The sequence below is a fragment of the Dendroctonus ponderosae genome, unplaced genomic scaffold (genome assembly GCF_020466585.1).
Source record: "Dendroctonus ponderosae isolate FM_Combo_2020 unplaced genomic scaffold, Dpon_F_20191213v2 Dpon_F_20191213_7, whole genome shotgun sequence".
Classification (NCBI taxonomy): Eukaryota; Metazoa; Arthropoda; class Insecta; order Coleoptera; family Curculionidae; genus Dendroctonus; species Dendroctonus ponderosae.
Window position 1 is genome coordinate 4,947,819 of NW_026018916.1, and position 20,549 is coordinate 4,968,367.

The following is a 20,549-nucleotide window of genomic DNA, read 5'->3' on the forward strand; positions in this document are numbered from 1 at the left end:
ATGATTTGGATCGCTAAGGGCGTGAGTAACATTTTTTGAATGCTTTTGAATTCAAGAATTTGAATGTAAAATCAACTAAAAATTTTGAAGCGTTTAATGACTCTTCTTCAGTTTTAAAATTGTATTAAATTTCATGTTTAATTAGTAAAGGTTTTTATGAACTGAATCGTTTTTTGAAAAAAAAACCGTGTTCAAACTAGTTTTTTTTTAGAGTTTTAGAGTTTCAAGAAGAAAAAGTTTTAAAAGAAGCGAACTAACTCTCCACATACATAATTATATAATCGATAAATTGTTTATGAAATTTAATTTTTCTTTATTATTTTCGACAACGAAGAAGTTCAAAACCTTCTAGTTTTAATGTTAATTGTATTTTGAGTCGATCGACTAAAATAAAAGTTAACGTTTTTTTTAATGAAAAAAAAAAGTTTTTCCAGAGGCGGAAAATACATCCGATTCTTGATAATTTTCAAAATCAAAAGCCTTTGTCACTGATTTACATTTTTAACTATTTACTATATATTTATTTCACTATATTTTCAAGTTTCTATTAAATTGTGAAGCGGAAAACTATGCTGACTGACTGAACTGACTTGAAAAACTACCAAAAACTTGTTATTTGCTATCTGGAATCTACTCATATTTTTTGAGCTGATGCACTAATCCTTTTTGGTATTTTTGTGCTCTTTGCAAAATCTTGTGGCATTCACAGTTTTAGCACAAAAAAAATATTTCTGATTTTCTGCCAATTTAAAATTTGCAGCTTTTGAATAATAAGGAGACAGAAATATTTTTTTTGCCCTAAAATCATGATAGCTGCAATTTTTACAAGTTTTTTAGCCACCAAGCTTACGGCGATTAATTTTTTCACCGTCTTCAGGGCAGCTTGTATTGATATTCTTCGAATAAAAGCTGAAGAGTAAAAAGTTAATATTGTTTTTGTATGATTTGGATCGCTAAGGGCGTGAGTAACATCTTGTTTAAAAACTCATTTTCTGAGAGTGAGGATTTCCAGAATTGAATCCATTTCTCCGCCATGAAAAGAATTTGAATGTAAAATCAGCTAAAAATTTTGAAGCRTTTAATGAGACTCTTCTTCATTTTTAGAAATGTATTCAATTTTTCAAGTTGACTTTCTAAAAATCAAATATGTTTAATTAGTAAAGGTTTTTCTGAACTGAATCGTTTTTTGAAAAAAACAACCATGTTTAAACTAGATGTTTCAAGAAAAAAAAGTTTTAAAAGAAGCGAACTAACTCTCCACATACATAATTGTATAATCGATAAATTGTTCATGAAATTTAATTTTCTTTATTATTTTCGACAACGAAGAAGTTCAAAACCTTGTAGTTTTTAACTGTTAATTGTATTTTGAGTCGATCGACTAAAATATGAAAGTTAACGTTTTTTTTAATGAAAAAAAAAGTTTTTGTAGAGGCGGAATATACATCCGATTCTTGATAATTTTCAAAATCAAAAGCCTTCGTCACTGATTTACATCTTTAACTATTTACTATATATTTATTTCGCTATATTTTCAAGTTTCTATTAAATTGTGAAGCGGAAAATTATGCTGACTGACTGAACTGACTTGAAAAACTACTTGTTATTTGCTATCTGGAGTCTACTCATATTTTTTCAGCTGATGCACTAATACTTTTTGGTATTTTTGTGCTCTTTGCAAAATCCTGTGGCATTCACAGTTTTAGCACAAAAAAAAATATTTCTGATTTTCTGCCAATTTAAAATTTGCAGCTTTTGAATAACAAGGAGACAGAAATATTTTTTTTGCCCTAAAACCATGATAGCTGCAAAATTTTACAAAGAGCACGAACATGTCCAGGAGGGATTAGTGCATCAACTCACAAAAAATCAGTTGAATCCAGCTACCAAATAAAAAGTTCTGGTAGTTTTAGTAGCCCGAAGCAAGGCACTCAGGGATTCCTCAATTGCCCAAAGCGTATGAACTCAGATGCTTCATCCAAATATGAACTCAGACGACTCAGAAACGAACAAATTTGCAGCGAATTTCATTAAAATCCATTGCATCATTTACCCGCTATTTCTTTGACTGAAGAACTTTGACCACCAACAGCAGAAGAATTGGACACTTTTTCGTAATAAAAGTTAAGTCAGGTCTTCTTTTGAGACAAGAATGCTTCTAGTTAGAGGTGCTAGAGATAGTAAAATATCTGAGTAAACTATGTATTTAATGTTATTCTGGTCAGACATTTTTTTTCTTTTATTCCATCCATTGTTTATATTTTACATGCACAAAGAGGCGCTACACGTCTAGGTGTATGTTCTATGTATTTTGTTCGACTTGCAATCAAGCAAACTGCATAATGATATCAAGTCAATCCAGAGACGCCAATTTCGCTCCGACTTAAAAAGAAATTTCATCTGAGAAAGTCTTTCAAGGAAGCCATAAGAAAACCAAAAGAAACCATCAAAACTATTCGAAAAAGTGCAAAATCCCAAACTAATTTTTCCTTTGGAGAATTTGAAATAATCGATAAAAAACTTTTGATTTTTATCAATAATTTCTTATAAATGCCTAAACTTTTCACTATTTTGTCAATATTTCTCAATCCTCCTGTGGGTACTCACATTGAACACTCAAAGACACAGTGGCAGTTAAAAGCTTATCTTGAGACAAAGCGCGATTCCAAACTTCGCATCTGAAGATCGCCTCATCATCATCCTTGGTCGGTGTAATCGTCAAAGTGGCTGTAGTGGGTTGGTCGCGAGACCCGCCATTCTTCAGCGCTGCTTCCAATGGATATACTGAGCCTGAAAAAGAACACAAACTTAGTCTCAGTTATCAGTTGCTGTAAAAATACGGCGGCTTCTTTTACATTTTCTCAAACGCTTTTTTATTCGTAATTTTTTCGCCACTCGTTCATGTTTCGTTTCATTCGGTCTTTGTGAACAAATACGAATTTGAATAAATTTATGTCGCACATACGTTTGCCGTGCTTTTCATGTTCGAGCAAATAGAGGCCGAGATGTTAGTTTTATCTCGCAGACATAAACGGGAAAGGAAGTTTCGCTAAATTATGGGTGTTTAGGATTTTGAGAGCGCATTTGAATAGCCGGGACGTATTGTTGCCCTTAAACATTGCCTTTGACAACAAATATCTCAATTGAAGATAGTTTTTTACTTTAAATAAAGTTGCAAAGAGGCGCAAATTTAAATTTTAAAAAATTCTTGTATAATGCAAAGCCTGTAAACATATATTTTTAATGTTTTCTATGTAACTAAAAACACTACGTAATTGCCAGTACTCTCGGGCTTAAATAAGCAAAACTGGAGCTTGTAAGGGGAAGCCACTTACATAAAGAGGAGTTTTTTTACGGCAAGCTACAAAAACGTCCCTGCATAATTCAGCAGGTAAAAAGCTCACAGTCGGAACTGAAGACGCGCCTTGAAATTACACGTTGTACCTCCGCCTTATTGGTTTGGGGTATCCAGTAATTCACTAGTTCGATTAAATTCGCTAAGCCTGAAGAGGGCGAACCACTGTGCGGAAACTTTCGGTGCCCAGTCGAGTGGCTCAAAAAGCGATTAAGTGGTCGGTTAGACGCAAAGTTCTATTGAATATTTTGCAAAACTATCGAAAATGTTACTTCCGTCCCTATCAAAATAGCAGTCCGCTCAAGAGTGCATGCATACAAAGTGCTTTGCGGATAAATGAGGCAAACATATAAACAGTTAAACAGTTGTTCGAAGAAACCACGCACAACAAAAAAAACATTAAATGCAATGAAAAAAATGTTCGGTGACTAGATCAAAATTCCGAAAAGCAAGCAACATTTTATCCAAAAGTTAAACTATTCACTTTTAGCCGGAAACATATGGAAACAAGATACAAATGTGAATACATGATACATTATCCCCTTTGGCCGTGTTTATGAAAAAGTCAAATAAAACCCCTGAAGCAAAGAAAAAAAAGCGATTAATCAGTCATTTAATATGAATAGCCTAATGATCCCTGTAAAACCAGATCCATTTGGCCATTAGCGTTACTAAGCCGGGTATTGTTTCCAGAGTGTAAATTGCCAGGGCCAACCCTTTTCAGGCTGGAAAAAATTAATTTAAATCACAATCGGCCGATTTCGGAGATTCAAAGCGAACTAACTCGTTATAAATGTAAATATTGATGGGCATTTGCATTTAGATTGGCGTTTTTTCAGTTTCATATTATTAACGTTATTAAGTTTGGATTGCGTCGGGGCAATTAGCAATTTAAAAAACCCGTTGTTTTTCCGTAAAATACTCCTGAAATCGACCAGAAAAAAATAAAACCCGGGCTCGTCCTTGCTCGCTGTACTTGTAACGTATTAAAGCGATCCATTAGGTAAATACTTGTTGGATTCAGTGGAACGACAAACCCACCCTTACCAGTTAATCCGGCTTTGCCTTTTCGCCTTACGCTTTTCTCTTGCTAGATTAAACAAGTCGACTCTCCCACCTTTAAGTTGGGTCTCGACGAGGAAATTTCTCGTTTAGAAGAGGACTTCTTACCGCCGCCGACAGTGCAACTTCGAGCATGGAGAAATGGAAGACGATTAAGAAGTTTGTAGGAGACGCCAGTCTGTATTATTGTACAGTAATTAAGCCGAATGGTGTAAGTTTCACTTAATGTTGCAAAGTCAAAAAGGAAACTGTTGGGGAGTTGTTTTGTTTTACGTTTCATTCGCAACTCAACGTTGCAGTTTTTTCTATGGGTGAAACTTTACATATCCGATCGACTAAGTTTATGAGCTTCGGCTTGGAGTTTTATGGGGGTCAAGTTTGTTTCGGTTAGTTTCATAACAAGAAAAATGTAAGAAAACTGCATTAAGCTGAAAAGCTGCAAAGTTTTATATAAATTCAACTAGTTTGGTTTTCCAACATTTTTTGGTTTTCCTTTTTTGTCAGATTTTTTGGTTCAAAATAATTTGCTTTTATGGTTGAAACTTGTGCTTGTATCGTTTTCAGCAGAATTTTTTCGCTCTTGTATTATTCTCAAATTCAGTGTCTGAATTTTTTGACTGTGTTGCCTTTATCGATAGTTTCCTATCTTGTTTCCATACGAAAGGATGGAAGTGGATGAATGAGTAAAATTGAGGAAATGAACGACTAAAAGAAAAAATTAATTTCCTCTTTAAATTTGATTAAAATCAAGTTAATTTCGGTTGGTTTTATATCTGCAAATGTAAGGAACTTTGGAACCTTTATTAAGCTAAAAACCGGCATTTCCGTATATAAATTCAAGCTCCAGTGCTTTGGATGCTAAAATTATTTAGGTTTTCGGGGATTTTTTCGGTGCTGAACTGTTTGGAAAACATCGATGTTTTCTCCCATCCCTAGTTCGTAAAATAACTGCAAACGTAGCAAATTTGTTTTTAAGCTAAAAAACGCATTTGTGTCGCAAGCGTCCGAACATTAATTTTTTGGATTGCAAAATTAGTTTTCTATGATTTTTCGGTGCCAAATATTTTATTACGCCTTTGTCCTTAAAATTCGCGTTTGAATCGCTTTCGAATGGAGTTTTTCGCGTCTGTATGCTTTTCAAACTCTTTTTCTCCATGGTTCGACTGTATTGCTTTTTGCCGCTGGATGTCGTGCTTTTTTCCTTCCTGTTTAGTCATGCAAGAAAATTTCCCAAGCAAATATTTTAATGTGCAGTGAATTACTCATTGGATCAATCAAAGTTGTTCTTCCTACCATAGTTTTTCTGGTGTGAAAGTTTGCAAATTTCAATACGTTTTGCTTCTGTCTAAGAATTTTCTCTTGAAATTTTATCGCTATGAGGCTTGAGTTGGCTTAAAGAAGAAGTATTTAAACAAAAATTAAGTTAAAAAAATGCATTTTGCTCAACTACTTCCACAGTTTTGGAAGCAGTTCCAGTTCAAGTTATCGCGACTTTATTGGTAAATCTCGCGTTTGCATCGTTTTTGGATCAATTTAGTTGCGCTTGTTTTCTCTTCAAACTCAGACTCTCTTCGACTTTCTTGCTGGTTTCCGTGCTAATTTCTTTGCAATTTACTTATTCATGAAAATCGTTGAGATCTTAAGTTTGTACGCGAAGTACGCATATCGTGATTTCGCCTGAACTTTTCGACGTTAAAATTTGGATAAAAGAAAAATGCAAATTTTCCCCAACTAGTTCGAAAGTTTGGGAAGCTGTCCCAACACTTTCTCGTATTTCAGCATTTTACGTTTTTTTCTGGGATTTTTTACGCTAAACATAGACTTTATCGTTAAATCGCGCTTTGGCATCATTTTCGGATGGATTTATTCGAGCTTGTATGCTCTTCAATATCAAACTCTTCATGATTCTATCGTTTACACCGTATGCAAAGCTTTTAAAGCAAAGTGAGTTATTGAAAAAAACAATTTTTGACTTTATAAATCGACCGAAATTTGCGTGAAACAATGCACACTAAAATTTCACCTTAAGATTGTTACTAGCGAAGCTCCTTTAATAGCTTCTTGAGACTAACGAAGCAAATTTCCAAGCCTTCCTGCAAACCGCATTCATTCCATAGAACCCAGCTAGTAGCTAGTAACTGGCTCTGTTTTAAACAATAACCGATCGTCTGTTCTGTTAGAACTTCAGAACTCTGGGACTAAGAATGCGTGCTGACACTTGGAAACTAAAATTCATTATGCCGTAAAGTGGATTCCGACATACATTTAAACAATGGGGATTTTCATCCATCTGGACCAAACACTACAATCGTTAAACAATGGCTAGTGGCTTCCACAAACAGGCGTTTTTGCCGGTTGCAACGCCAGCAACAGAAAAGCTAAGTTGCATAATTCAGCTACGAAAAAGAAAACTCTTCGTCGGGAAAACGGAGGCACGAATAGCTTTCGAGCTGGGCGAAAAGCTCTGAGTGGATTTCACTTTTCCGCAATTTGTTCGCTTCTTTCCATATGGAAATGTCTTTTCAAAGAAACTTGTTTAAAAGTAGAGACTAAAAGTAACGCACAATTTAGCATTTTATGGCGGCTTTTGATGAAAAGACAATGAACAATTGCCTTGAGCGTAGAGACGAAACTTTGCAGAAATAAAGACGTTCAGTTCTGCAAAATATTAGAGCTGATGTCTGAAATATTCAAATCGTTGCTTACCTTCTCGATACCACTTCACTTGCGGATCAGGCGAGCCTCCTACTGAGCTGCATGTTAGCTCTTGTCGTTTGCCTTCTGTTGAGGTTACTCTGGCTCCGGGCGCGATTTGAGGAGGTTGAGGAGTAGCCAGTACCGTTAGAGCGTACCTCTGCACATGGATATTCTCCCCAGTGCCAGCAGCTTTCACTTTGCATTCGAACTTTCCATCGTCTCGATCGTATGAAGCGTTGCTGATGAGCAAGTCGTAGATTCCTTCATCGACGTGATAGTTTAACCTGGAAGAAAAAGAGTTGATAAAAGTACGAACAGAGCTGAGATTTCTAGTATTGTCACGTAAGTTATAACAATGGGTGGCGGACGTGCCAGTATATTACGAAAACATGAAAATCTTGTCAGGATTTTAATAAAAATTCAATGGAGATGTTCGTCGCATTGTTTTAAGAAATATCAGAGAACGGATGTCCTCGTCTGGCAGCTGTGAATACAAATTGGGCCTGAAGGATCCCCGTCGAGTATAATCGTTCCATATAAATACGAAATTAATTATGAATGAAATTTCGAACTACTACTTCACACTTAAAATCCGCCGACAAGGAGCACGGCTCAGCAAATTATTCTCCATTCGGAATTATGGAAACGAATGAAAAGGGCTTTCTACTCGAAACCCGTCGTAAATCCTCCCGGAACTCTACGGCCGTAAATAATCAAAAACGCGACTAAATCTTAATGGCAATCAGGATTAGGATACTAATTAACTCTAAGTAGGATGGGTATGAGGAGGATAATCGATCAACAAAGGTCGATTGTTCACAGGTTTTACGTTCACCTTGCTGATACATTTTTCGGCATGCTTTGTCAAAGTTCACTAAAGCTTATAGAAATATAAAAAAACACTATCAAACTTGAAAAAAAATTACTGTGAAGGTTTAATGATGGAATCAATCAAAAACGTTCAAGAATTTAACGAAATTGTTTATGATTGTTCCAAGTATTTAACTTATGTTTTCAAAAGCTTGGCAAAGAGTCGACGAGCAAATGGAGAAAATTTTATCCACTTTTTTTGGTAAATTGTTGTGTTGCAATTTCTTGCAACGGTTGAGGTTTTTCGGTTATCGTGGCCGTTGATGGACCAAATGAATGCAAAACTATGGACTTTTTCAGTAATTTAGACTAGGACTAATTTCTTCTCTGAAAACACAAAAAGTGATGAAACTTTTCAAACACACACTCGTGCTTGCGAAACGTCAAAATAAAATTATTCCTTTCTTAGTCTATAATACTTGTATTTGTTTGTGCTTTTTCCGAAAAATTTTCGCGTAATTATAAATGCGCGTAAGTTAAGCAAAAGTTGCTACTTTTTCATAACTTACTTAAGAATTAGTTTTGAGGCATTTTTTATACGCAACTGAAACTCTTTTGATTCATGTCTGAAATCGCAAGAGAAGTGAAATGTTTCAAACTGTTTAGTTTTTAAATCTTTTAGACTTTTAGACTACGAAAACACTTTTGGCCCACTATAAGCGTTCGAGCACACCACCTCTGAAGATGCAAGCCACTAGTGCTTGCGAAACGTCAAAAATAATAATTTTCTTAGGCTAAAAGGCTGAAAACTGCAACAGTTAGTCGCTTGAGTTTTTTACATATGTTTGTGTTTTTTTCGAAATATCATGAACAAAATTACAAAAGCGTGAACTTTGAGCAAAACTTGCTACTTTTTTCAAAACACGCTTGTGTTCTAGTTTTTTCGACCTTAGATTTGCAATTTCCCGATTTTTAAGGAAAAAATAAGGATTTTTCATACGCAATTAAAACTTTTTTGTTTCATCTCTGTTTTCTCTGAAAACACAAGTGGCTAACTTTCGAAACTGCGAGTTTTTAATCTTTTAGACTAAGAGAAACTTTTGGTCCGCTGTAAGCTTTCGAGCAAACTACCTTATTGTTTTTTTAGCATAAAATACTGAAAAACTGAAAAGTTAGTCACTGGTCCTTAAGAGTKTCTAAGAGTATTGTCATACGCAATTGAAACTTCTAGAGAAAAACATCATAATTWCTCGAAAAACTAAGGYATTTKTTCCTTTAAAAGTTGAAACTGAAGATTCAATTTTAATTATTTGCACCAGTTGGAAAGGAAGGTTTAAATKAAACTTACTTACAGCATAATCAACTCRTGTGAAMACATTTAAGTGCAATTAATCTGAWYTYTTATTTTCATTATCCASATTCTTTAATTGYTTGGATGTTTYWASMTTAACAATTRACAACAGTATTCAACTAAGATAAAAAATTTYCTTGGCTGWAAATATTGAARAATATAAACCTTSTATCAGATGTGTTTGTAAATTAGTTTCAATCTTGCAAGTAWTTGCAACWTTAACAAAGATAAATAAAAGTACGAAACATCATAATAWTAAAGATAAWAAACCTTGAATTAATACGTTTGAACTGAATCTTCTACCAASAATCTGTTGMTATTTAAATTTTGATAGAAACTCACTTTGAGCGAAATTTGCGTTGATTGGAAGCAATATGTAATATCGCAATTTATTTAAGAGAAAGTAGAAAAATCACTATAGACAATCAAGCCCAAAGGAATAGATGACTCAATTGCATAAGATGAAAGGCAATTTTTTCATATTCACTGATGAGTTGGGAAGTTTAGTGAATTGGCAAAGAACACTCTTATAAAAGTAGTAAGCTAACAAAAAAAAAGGCGTTTTTAGTTTCTGTCTTAAAATCAATGTTTTTCCATGAAAAATTCATCAATTTCCTGTCGCTTCTTTGCCCTTCTGGTTTTATATTGACATTAGTACTTCCAAATTCATCACGTTTTCTATACCAAACTTCAATGTTTTTTGTTCTTCAAATTTCGACAAAATAACAAAATAAAGTTTTAACTTATTCGAATGAACAAGTATCGAAATTTTGCGCATTTCCTCGAGAGTTTGCAGTTCAATTAACATTACTCGGCTATTGCCCGATAAAAATACCCTCTGACCTCAACCTGTAAAAGGGCACTTATGTATAATTTCCTAGTTGAATTTAAATGGCACCGAAAATGTCATAATTCGTTAATAAACTGGTGAAATGCCAGATAAAGATGCGCCCTGGATTTGCGGTTTTAGACCGGCATTAAATATTGCTGGCAAACAGAAAATCAATCTCCAACTGAAAAAGTTGACCATTAAACGGCACTTGGACGACACTGAAGGCGGGAGAGCAAAGTGCTTAATTGGTCCCCTAATTTTAAAGGTTTGACTCCCTTTCAGCGTAAATTATTCAGTCAAACTGTTCCGGAAAGCGGACCCCGGCATATTTGGATTTTGTATCGGGGTCAATTTAGCCAGTTAGGTCGAAGTTAAGTTCAGCGTGTTTACAACACAGACATCACTAATGGAAAGTGGACGACCAAAGGACCGAATCGGAAACTTGTTGATCAGTTGGGAAAACTACTGTCTCATGCATCGAAACGAAAAATCGATTTCCAGCGAAATTTCTTGCGGTAAACAGTCCCGAACTAATTGGCTACACCATCCTAAAACTATTAGTCAATTTGCGATCAGGTTTCAGTCCCACCTAATATTAGTTCACCATGTGCAATGTTCACTAGTTGTCATGCTCTACATCTAATTACGCGCTTTGACCAGATTTCCAAACTAATGATCTTCGGCTAATTTGGGCGAAATGCAAAGTAGTCCATAATTTGCCCTTTGACTGCAATATTGCAATTTCATGGTTAATTATAAGCCTCTCCATCGCCTTTAATGCACTGCAAGATTTAAACTGAAACTTTACACTCTGACTAGTTATTGTAGTCGCAAAATGGAGTTAATCCCGAGCTCATTAATGAGCTTTCGCGAAAAAACCCGAGACACCTGACCCCAAAATATCAATTAATTTCAGCTCTTCGAGCCTGCTCGTTATATTCCAGAGCACGTTTCCCGTAGGTAAAAATTCCTCTTTTGTCAAAGGAACTAGGATTCGCTCGGTTCAGTGTCTGCGCCTCTCTTCTGTCCTATTAATTATTTTTTGCCGCGCATTATTATGTAGACTGCGTCGCACAACGTGAAAAACCTCTCTGGAAATACGTTTCTTTGTAAATAAAGTGAAAATTATTCGTGCCTTTGAAGTTCCGGCCGTTGAGGCTCGTATTTTGGAAACAGATCGAAATCAATGTCGCAGTCTGGAAACCGCAAAAGAGCCAACAGTGTGATTTTATCACGCATGTCTTCCGATATGAATTCGATCAAAAAACAACCGAAATGGAACGGCGAGAATACGAAACAAGCTGGCTCTTTGTTGAAGTGAACCTCCAACATTTTTCCACAAAGTCGCTTACTGGCCAGGAACTCTTTCATTTCCAAGATGGATTTCCAAAGAGTTACCAGTTAATATAATTAACTAAATTCAACTCTAATAAAACCAAAACTATTTGGCATGCTCCAGTTAGAACTTTTTCGGTCCCATTCCACATTTCCTGACTAAGCAAATTTCTAGCAGGCGGGTTGATAACAAAGCCGGCAAGATGTTTACAAGCTAAAACGAAATTAATCTTCCAACTTACTTGTAATTGGGATCAAATGGCGTTTCCTTGATGGCGACATTGTCGTGGCCAGTTTTCGACTGTCTTATCCAATAGTAGGACAAGGAGCCGACGGAAGTCGGAGGAAATCTGCACTCTAATGTCACATCTTGGCCTTCACGAGCATCCCTTACAACTTCTTCAGAATGGACGCCGCAAGCTCCTGAAAATAAAGATTCTATTGAGCGCTGGTTTTTAATAGAGGGAATAAACAAAGCAAGTCGCTCCGGGTACTAAGAATTCCTAAGTGATTCTGCGGCTGTATTTTTTGTAGTTTAGGGCCATCAGAACAGAATGAAGGATTTTTTTCTTGTTGTTTGATAAAAATCATATATGTGGAACAAGCTGTTTGACGGTTACGAGCAAGCGGTTCCAGGACCACTTTTGAACTTATTAGTCGTCTGCTACGCCCATTCAAAGGCCTATTTTTGAAGAAAACGAGCAGTTTTAATGAAGAACCGGCTCCAACAGCTCTTGACTTGTAACACACAACAATCATTTAGGGCGTCATTCAAATGCGAATGTTTCTCGCTCAAAAAAAGTATCGAGTAATTACTCAACTAGAGATATTGAAAGCAGAAATGCAGTTTAAAAGCAGGTGGAATTTAAAATATCTCACATGCACCAAATTGTGTGTGTGGTTTCAGATGCACAAAGCGAGTTTATGCGAATTTACAACCGCCTGATTGAATTGGAATTGCTCATTTATAATTGCAATTTGTCGATTGAAACCATTAGTTCAGTGGTGTTCCCTAAACCAAACGATTTAGCTTTGTTTAGAAATATCAACCTATAAAAGGTTAAAAAAAAACACATACATGAACCACAGCAAATCGAGTTGGAAACACATGAAAATCCTAAAATTACCAAACGATAATTCGCTACAGTCCCAAACTACTATGGTTTTCCAAAAATACTTTTTAAGTTTGGTGGTTCTTTGGTCTTTGGCTTATATATATATGAAAATATTCATTTTGAGACCTGCATTTACAAAGTTGACAAATTTCAGCAGTTTGCGAGAATTCAACGAAAATTTGCACACCATGAGCCTCAATTATCGGCTATGACTTGTAAAACTTTTAAGCTTGAATCTGGATGAGAAAATATGAATTTTTATAGGGGAATTTGCAGATGTGCAAAAATTTCATTTTCGGATTCGCGCAAGATGCCAAAATTCAGAATTTAGCGTAACTCTAGAAAATTTTCTGCTCCATGAGCCTTTATTATATCTTGTGACAATTTCAACTTTTTCCCACTTTGAGCCTCAATTGTCTGCTACATCATGTGAAAATTCCAAGTTTCCAGTTGTTCAGACTTAGAAAATATGCATTTTTAAAGAAAAGCATGCAAATGTGTGAACTTATTTAATCAGCACTAGCAAAATGACCAAATTTCAGAACATTGGGCAAATTGAACGAAACTATCCTCTGGTTAAATCCTAAATGTTTGCTATATCCTGTAAAAATTGCAACTTTGAACTTGCTTTGACTTTGAAAATATTAATGTTTAAAGAAAAGTTTGCAGTTGTATTGAAAATTAATTTTAGAACTCCTATTTACAGAGTAGCAAAATTTCCGAATTTAGCAAAAATTGACTGAATTTGTTAGCAATCTGAGCACCGAATGTCTGCTTTATCGGGTAAAAATTTTATATTTCTACTTGTCCTTTCTGTCAAGATATGAATTTTTAAAGAAGAGCTCGCAGCTGTGCCGAAATATTCATTTTAAAACCAGCCGTTTGCTAAAATTCAACAGTGCCAATCGAATAAAAAAATCAGGGCTTTTGAGCCTCCTCTGGCAACATCGTGTAAAAACTCAAAATTTCACCGTGATCTGATTTAGAAAAAAAAAATTCAGGATCGTTTGCAGATGTGTGCAATTCCATTTGTAACGTCGCGAAATTGCTTGTAAAAATTTCGAATTTCGATCAATTTACTAAGATTCAAGCCGTCATTACTTAAGTACAGTTTTTACCATTCATGGAGCAAAAGAGTCTGTCTAATGCTTAATTTTCCTCATCATCTGGTTCTGACAAAAAGTACCTCAAAAGTAAGTCCTGAATTTTGAACCGTTTTTACCAATCTTCAAAGAATCTTTCTGGCTGCTCAGTAACTCAATAACTATTAGATAAAATCAATGCCGCTCATATTCCGTTAAACATTCCCCATGGAGTATCTGGCTCTGGTCTGTACATGACTAAAACAAGCTCGTTTGGAATTATCTCCACTAAATGTAGCGGAAAATGTCGTTTCACTGCTCAGTTTTACTTTGCTATTTTTGCAAAAAGTTGTGTGTAAGTTGGTAGCGGTAGATAACACAGCTGGAAAGACTCTGGAAAGTTCGCTTTAGGGCTTTGTCTTGAGATTTCGATGTTTTATGGTGTCGCAGTCACAGTGGCGCTCCCCGCCGATATTTCCACCCGAATAGCAGTGGCCGAAACAAAAACAACATTAATTGAAAATTCCAGAAGAGTAAAATATAAAGAAAATGCTCCGCATTTTCCCAAGTTCCCGAGGTATTTGTCGTGGCAATAAAGTTGTTCTAAAATTCTTTTATCTTTCAATAAAACAAAATGACCGTATTCAATATGAATCCGCATATTCAGTTTACGTCTCGTGAAATGTCTTGCACTTCCGCATTTTGCTCCAGTTAAACTTTAAAATGGCACAGAGTGCAAGGTTTAATACAACAGAATTTATTTTATTAGCCGCAATTGTAAACGGGTTTTTATTTGAAGAAGCGTACGTTTTCCGTGCTTAAGACATAGCAAATAAGAAATGAGGGCTTGTCCATAAGAAAACTTTCATGAATGGTCATAAGGCATGCGATATATGCGGGGTTTACATAAAAGGGGATCGAAAACAATCAATCAAAAAAACATTACCAGAAAGCGCAATGTAATGGCTAAGACATTGTGGGTAGTTTCACGGAAAATGTCATAACTTGTTAATTTTTATTTACCACGCACGCAAATATGAATTATAAAAAGTCGTATAAGGCGCACTTTGAAATTTTATGGGTCAAAATGCCTTTTTTTACCGCGAACACGGGGCCGTAAAAACCCTGTAAGCAACTGCTAACCAATTTAGATTAGCGGGTAAAATTACCAGTAAGAATATATCGCTCTCATGCATGCAAGGTGGAATATGCTAATTTTTATCCTCGCCGCGCCGCTCCACTATCAGCAAAAATGGTAATGGAATCTTTCTCATTTTCCACAACGCGAATAAGACAAATTGTCTTGCAGAAGAAATAGTTAAAAATCCATGGAATAGTTTCACCAATCAATCTTGGAAATCGAGCAATTTGAAAAGCGAAGCCTGAGAGTGAGAGCAAACAATCCAGCCAACCTCTATATCAAGCGATAAGTTCAGACCTTTAGCCAATGAAAAGAAACCAGTTTGCTGGAATGGAAGTGAAGAGTTCAGCTTATTTAAACAACGCAAGTTCAGCATGTTTGAACGTATTTTTCACCAAAATGGACTAATCAATCTAAGGAATTTCACTGTTTTTTGCTAGTTGCAGCAAGGGGGTTAATCTGGGATTGTCTTCTCAGAAAATGACCAGCTTTCCCGACTTTGTTCATCCAAAAGCCTCAAAACAATGCAAGGTTAATTGAGCTAAAACACCAGGTATAGTCTGAAAGTACTCTGGTCCAGTCTGTCAAACAATGCATTAAAAAAGTGGTTATTTGAACACTTGGATTCTGAAATCGTCGCAATTTCAGGTTTTTCTACTAAAAATTCACTAGGGGTTACACACTTGCGTATACTGTTGCTTTGAAAAATGGCAAAACTAGGATTTCTTATGTCATTTTGTGCAATTGGTGCTGGAATAATTTCTGGATTTTGCGTTTATTTGGAAAATCTCAAGAATCACATAACAAATAACAGCTGGAAAAACGTATTTTATTTATAAGGCTATTTTAGGCCGACACACTTTTTCAACATTTCTATTAAAAACATTGATTCTGCAACCATTTTTACGTAAAAACGTACACTTTTGGATCTTGCTTCGACAATTCGTTCCCGATATAGTTACACTTTTACACTTTAACATTTCGCGCTTAGCACCTAATCTTAACTGCAGAACGGACAGAACATAAGAGAACATTTCTCAAACCTCAAGACTTAATACACTCAATAAATTGGCCATATTTTCATTTGATTTTTCATTATCACAATTTTATTTTTTAATAATTTTCTTTCGTTTCGTAAGTTTCTTATCGTGTTCGTTTGTAACTTAACACCTTGAGGACTTTTTCCTGAGTTTAGCGACTTTAGAACTCAACTTTCAGTAACGTTTGCTTTTGAATGAATAAATTGCACATTTTTTTTTTTAATTTAGAAGCTTCTAATCCCGCAAATGCGGTGTTCGTTTGGAACCCATTTTGCGGATTTTTTTCTGGTTTAACAACTTCAGAACTCAACTTTCATCAGAGTTTGGTTTTGAACTCAGTAAAGAAAAAGTACACGTAAACTCTATTAGAAAACGCGTAGAATTTAGTGCACCTTTCGATACAGGGTGATTCGAAATGGATTAAATAAGAATTGCAGCTTCTCCATTCATTTTATAGGGCAAAAACCAACGCAAAAAAAGTGGACCTTTTGGGATGCAATTTTCAAACCTTTCCCTTTAAATAAATGGCCATCCAGCCCGACACTCTGTACACAAAACTAATGGAAAACCGCCTTATTGTATTGATTGAAACCGAGAACAGTTTGGCCTCCATGCATGTATCAAATCCTGCTGAAAGCCTCCGATGAATCGCATTTGCATAGTTGTCCTGCGGGCAGTATGCATTTCAATAATGCGGAAAGCCATTTAAATAAAGCGCGATGTTGAAGGCAACATATGGAAAAATTGCGCCAAATAATGGCGAAGATGACCGTTACAATTAAGCTGTTCTAGGAAGATTAAATCCAACTCAGGCTCTAAATTAACTGACGAAAAAAAATCGGTTTTGCCATGTCAATTAGTTTTAATGCATTGTTGGGTTGGGTGTGGTCGGCATTTAAATGAATGCGTATCTCTGGTGTTACCTCAAGCCCTGGTCAGCTCTCTCCTTGGAAGTAAAAGTCATCATTCTTCGGCCACGATTTCTTCACGCCCGAGTTGATCGTATCTTGTTAGCCATTTTACCGGTCCCGAAATGACATTGAACTTATTTTAAGATTATTAAAGGACTTGACAAAATGATGATCAGTCATCATTGTCTTTTGCAGCTGCGTTCAATTGAAAGCCTCCATTTGAAACTACTGCCATTCAAACTTTCCCAAAAGGCCGATCTCTTGAAACTTCGCTCTTATCGAACGAAAATAACTAATTAGAATTAAATTCGATTGCGACTGCACTCGAAAGTGTAGACAATTATACTTGAAAGGCCGAAAGGCAAATGGTGAGTTTAATTAAAATTTTCTCAACGAAATTATTGGATTACTGAAGTGTTGCGAACAAGAAGTTTGATGGTAATAGAAGATGAGTTATTTTACTGGATTTGCCAGTATTTTATGCACCGCCAGGAACAAGTTGATTTCATTAAAATCCTCACAAAAGTTTTACGGCCAATGAAAGTTAAAAGTTGCACCCGCCTGATAATGAAAATCTAAATCACCTTCTTCTTATCGTTGGGTTTGTTCATTTCACGTGCTTGCTTGTGTTAGAATATAATACAAAATGTACTCACTCAGTGCAGAAAGTACAGGGTTCTATTATATGAGCTTGATTTTATCTGCAAATGTCAGAAGGTTGGAAAATTGCATGCAGCTTTCATGGGTGATTTCCAGATTAAAAACATATCAACTAGTTTTTTAATATTTCATATTCTACTGTTACAAACAACGTTGTTTCTGACCTCAATATGATTTCAATTCCCTACAGAATTATTTAATTCTATTTGTCCTGTTAGAATGAAAAAAATATATTACAAAATTTCAAAAACCTCAAATTTGCAAAACCGATACAGCTTAAACGAATCTGCATCTCTCCTGCCTTAGGCTCATTCTCGTGCTCGCCTTAGTAAAGAACGGAAAATCTATTGAAATGAATACAATATAAAGTCAATTTTAGTAACTCGCAATAAACTGTAATTAAATTTTGTCTATTCTGGAAGTGAGTTTGAGACTGGATAGAAACTTATCAAAAAACATCAAATCCCCCAGAACAAACAAAATTCAGTAAACCTTTATCTGAATATTCTTATAAGCTTCGAGTTAAAAATGATTTTACTTCCCGTGTTTGGACTAACAAAAAAATGTTTCGCGGAAGTATTATCTGTTCTGGTAGCAGGTTGGGCGCTGGATTAAAACTTCATTTATTCTCTAAAAGATGACCGACGTTTTCACCCATTTTTTGAAAACCAGATCAAAAGGCGCTACCGGAACAGACATCTTCAGAAAACATGTACCTTCTTATTCTTATAAGTTTCGAATTAAAAGCCTGTATATTTTTTAAAGAATTGCCGTCGCTTCGACACGTATTTCGACGAAAACAGAAGGGTTCAAACTCGAATGACTAACAAGAAAAATGTTTCTTGTAAATATTGTCTGTTCTAGGGAGCTGAAACTTGGCCGACATTTTGACCCATTTTTGAGCGAAGAACTGTAGAAACGTCGATGATTTTTAGAAAATAAAAACGGGTCCCATTCAGAGCTTTCAGAACAGAAAACATTTTCAGAAAACCTTTATCTTAATAATCGTTTATAAGTTTCACATTAAAACTCCTTTTATTTTCGAAAAATTGTCTACGTTTCGACTCGTTTTTAAACTAAAAAAAAGTCAATACTTGTAAAAAAGCGTCAAAACGTTGGTAATTTTTAGAAAATAAACGTCCTTTGATTTTCCAAGAGTATCTACGTTTCGGCCCATGTTAGAGCGAAAGAACGAGGGTCAAAACATTTATAACTAACAAGAAAAATGTTTCTTCAAAGTATAGTTTTCGTCTTCGTCCGAAAAAGGTCGAACGTCGTTTATGTGGGGCTTTATGTGAAAAATTAAATTAAAGTTTATTGTAATTGTAATATAATTAAAGTTTATGTAAAAAATTAAAAATATTTTCAACCAGTCTCAATTAAGCTACCAGACCAGACAATATTTTCACAAAACATTTTTCTTGCTACTCACACAAATTTCGGATTAAAACTCCTTTTATTTTCCAAGAAGTGTCAGCGCTTCGACCCGTATTTGTACGAAAAAAGGTTTGCAAAGAAAATGTTTTTTGAAAATATTGTTTGTTCTGTTAGCAGGTTGGCGACTGGATTGAACCTTAATTAATTTTCTTCTGAAAGCGTCATAAACCTGAAGAAAACGAGTTCCAATCCAGTCCCAAACCCGCTACCAGAACAGACAATATTTTCAACCATCAACATTTTCTTGTTCCATACACGTAAAAAATTGACCCACTCTCTCAACATCCACTGGCCAATCCCTGTGACAACACGCGCCTAATAAATTGCAAAACATCCCATTTAACCCTTTCGATCAACTGATTATCGGTTCGAAGCAATCGGCTCTCGAATAAAAACTAAAAAGATCCTGGCAGTAATCACTCGATTAATAAAAAGGGGGAGCTAAAGTTGTATGAACCAGGAATATGAATGGGGTTTTACGCCTTTCTGTCGCCAGCGTTTAACACTGTCCTAGAGCAGGTCGTTAGCTACCGAAATTATTTTTTAAATTGAATAAAACCGGAGCGAATGGGGGGAAAAGTGAGCTATGGTGAATGGGGATCGCATTTAGCGATAAAAAGTCTTTCAGCTCCTAAATAAGTAGCTTAATAGGTGATGGGAATAATCGAATTGTTCCCGTAATTGAGTTAGTAGTAACTCTATACTTATGGAACTGATTCGAGAATGCAATGAATAAGATTCAGAAGTCGAATTAATTCGAAATATTTTCCAGAAAATCGAATAAACTTCCTAGTTTTTTCTTTTCGTTTCTTTTCTAGTTCTAACTTTCAATTTGCGTTCAAGAACAGATCATCATCTGTTGGGGATATCCAGATAAATTTTGAAGCGGTAAACTGAAATTGAACTCATGAATATTTCCGCTCAATAATCGTGTAAAACCGGCCCAAGAAACTGCATAGTTGATGATGGCAGGGCGTGTTGTTGCCAGCTGGCAAAATTTAAAACCAGTCTTGGAGGTCTCGGCCATACAATTCCCGACTTACTTCATGAGATAATGGCATGTTGCTTCGCTTTATGCTACCTATGGGCATACATATCTGCGTCACATTTTTCCCGGTATATTGTTGTTCCGCCCCGGTCACTATATGGCACTGGTAATAATATTTTATGAACACCACTCGTGACGTTGCACTGACCAGTTCATATTTTTTATGAGCTTTCCGGTTTGCCCTTTACGACCCGACCAGTAGCATAAAAAAAACATAAATAAAAACAAGAGAATATTAAAAAATACGGAGCGCATTTGGCCTGCACTTGATTAACTATTGAGTTCCAAGGAGAATAAATTGCCCATTTGCCACTTTAGTCGCCCTGAAGATGAGGTGAGATTTCTTTTTGAGTGAAATTTGATCTTTTTCGAACCTGCAAACGATAGATAACGCTTCCAATCTGCTTGGGAACCAAAGAAGTTCGTGACCAAACACTCGACGTGTACCTTATTGTTGAAAAATAAGCAAAACAGTGCGTAATGGATTTTTCTCTCAATTGGCGTGTTTTAACGTCGAATCAATAGAGCAACACATTTTTTATATCAGCAAAATTAACGATGGGGAAAATCGATTTTCGTGTTTTCCAACTGCCTCTTTACATACTGGATTTCACCCCTGAAAGCTTCCAATATCACACACTTTTCCTTCACTAGACAAATTTTGCGGTTTCGA

The 20,549-nt window shown here is 35.6% G+C and overlaps 1 protein-coding gene across 1 annotated transcript in view; it reads right to left on the reverse strand.

Annotated features, from left to right (window-relative positions):
- LOC109539669 (contactin-2) overlaps positions 1-20,549 on the reverse strand; it is a 42,766-nt gene that overhangs the window by 15,730 nt on the left and 6,487 nt on the right. The window contains exons 2-4 of the mRNA XM_048668282.1: positions 11,685-11,880; positions 7,124-7,398; positions 2,608-2,790 (exon numbers count right to left, since the gene is read on the reverse strand). Coding sequence (XP_048524239.1) covers positions 2,608-2,790; positions 7,124-7,398; positions 11,685-11,880 — 654 coding nt within the window. The remainder of the gene's footprint in view (positions 1-2,607; positions 2,791-7,123; positions 7,399-11,684; positions 11,881-20,549) is intronic.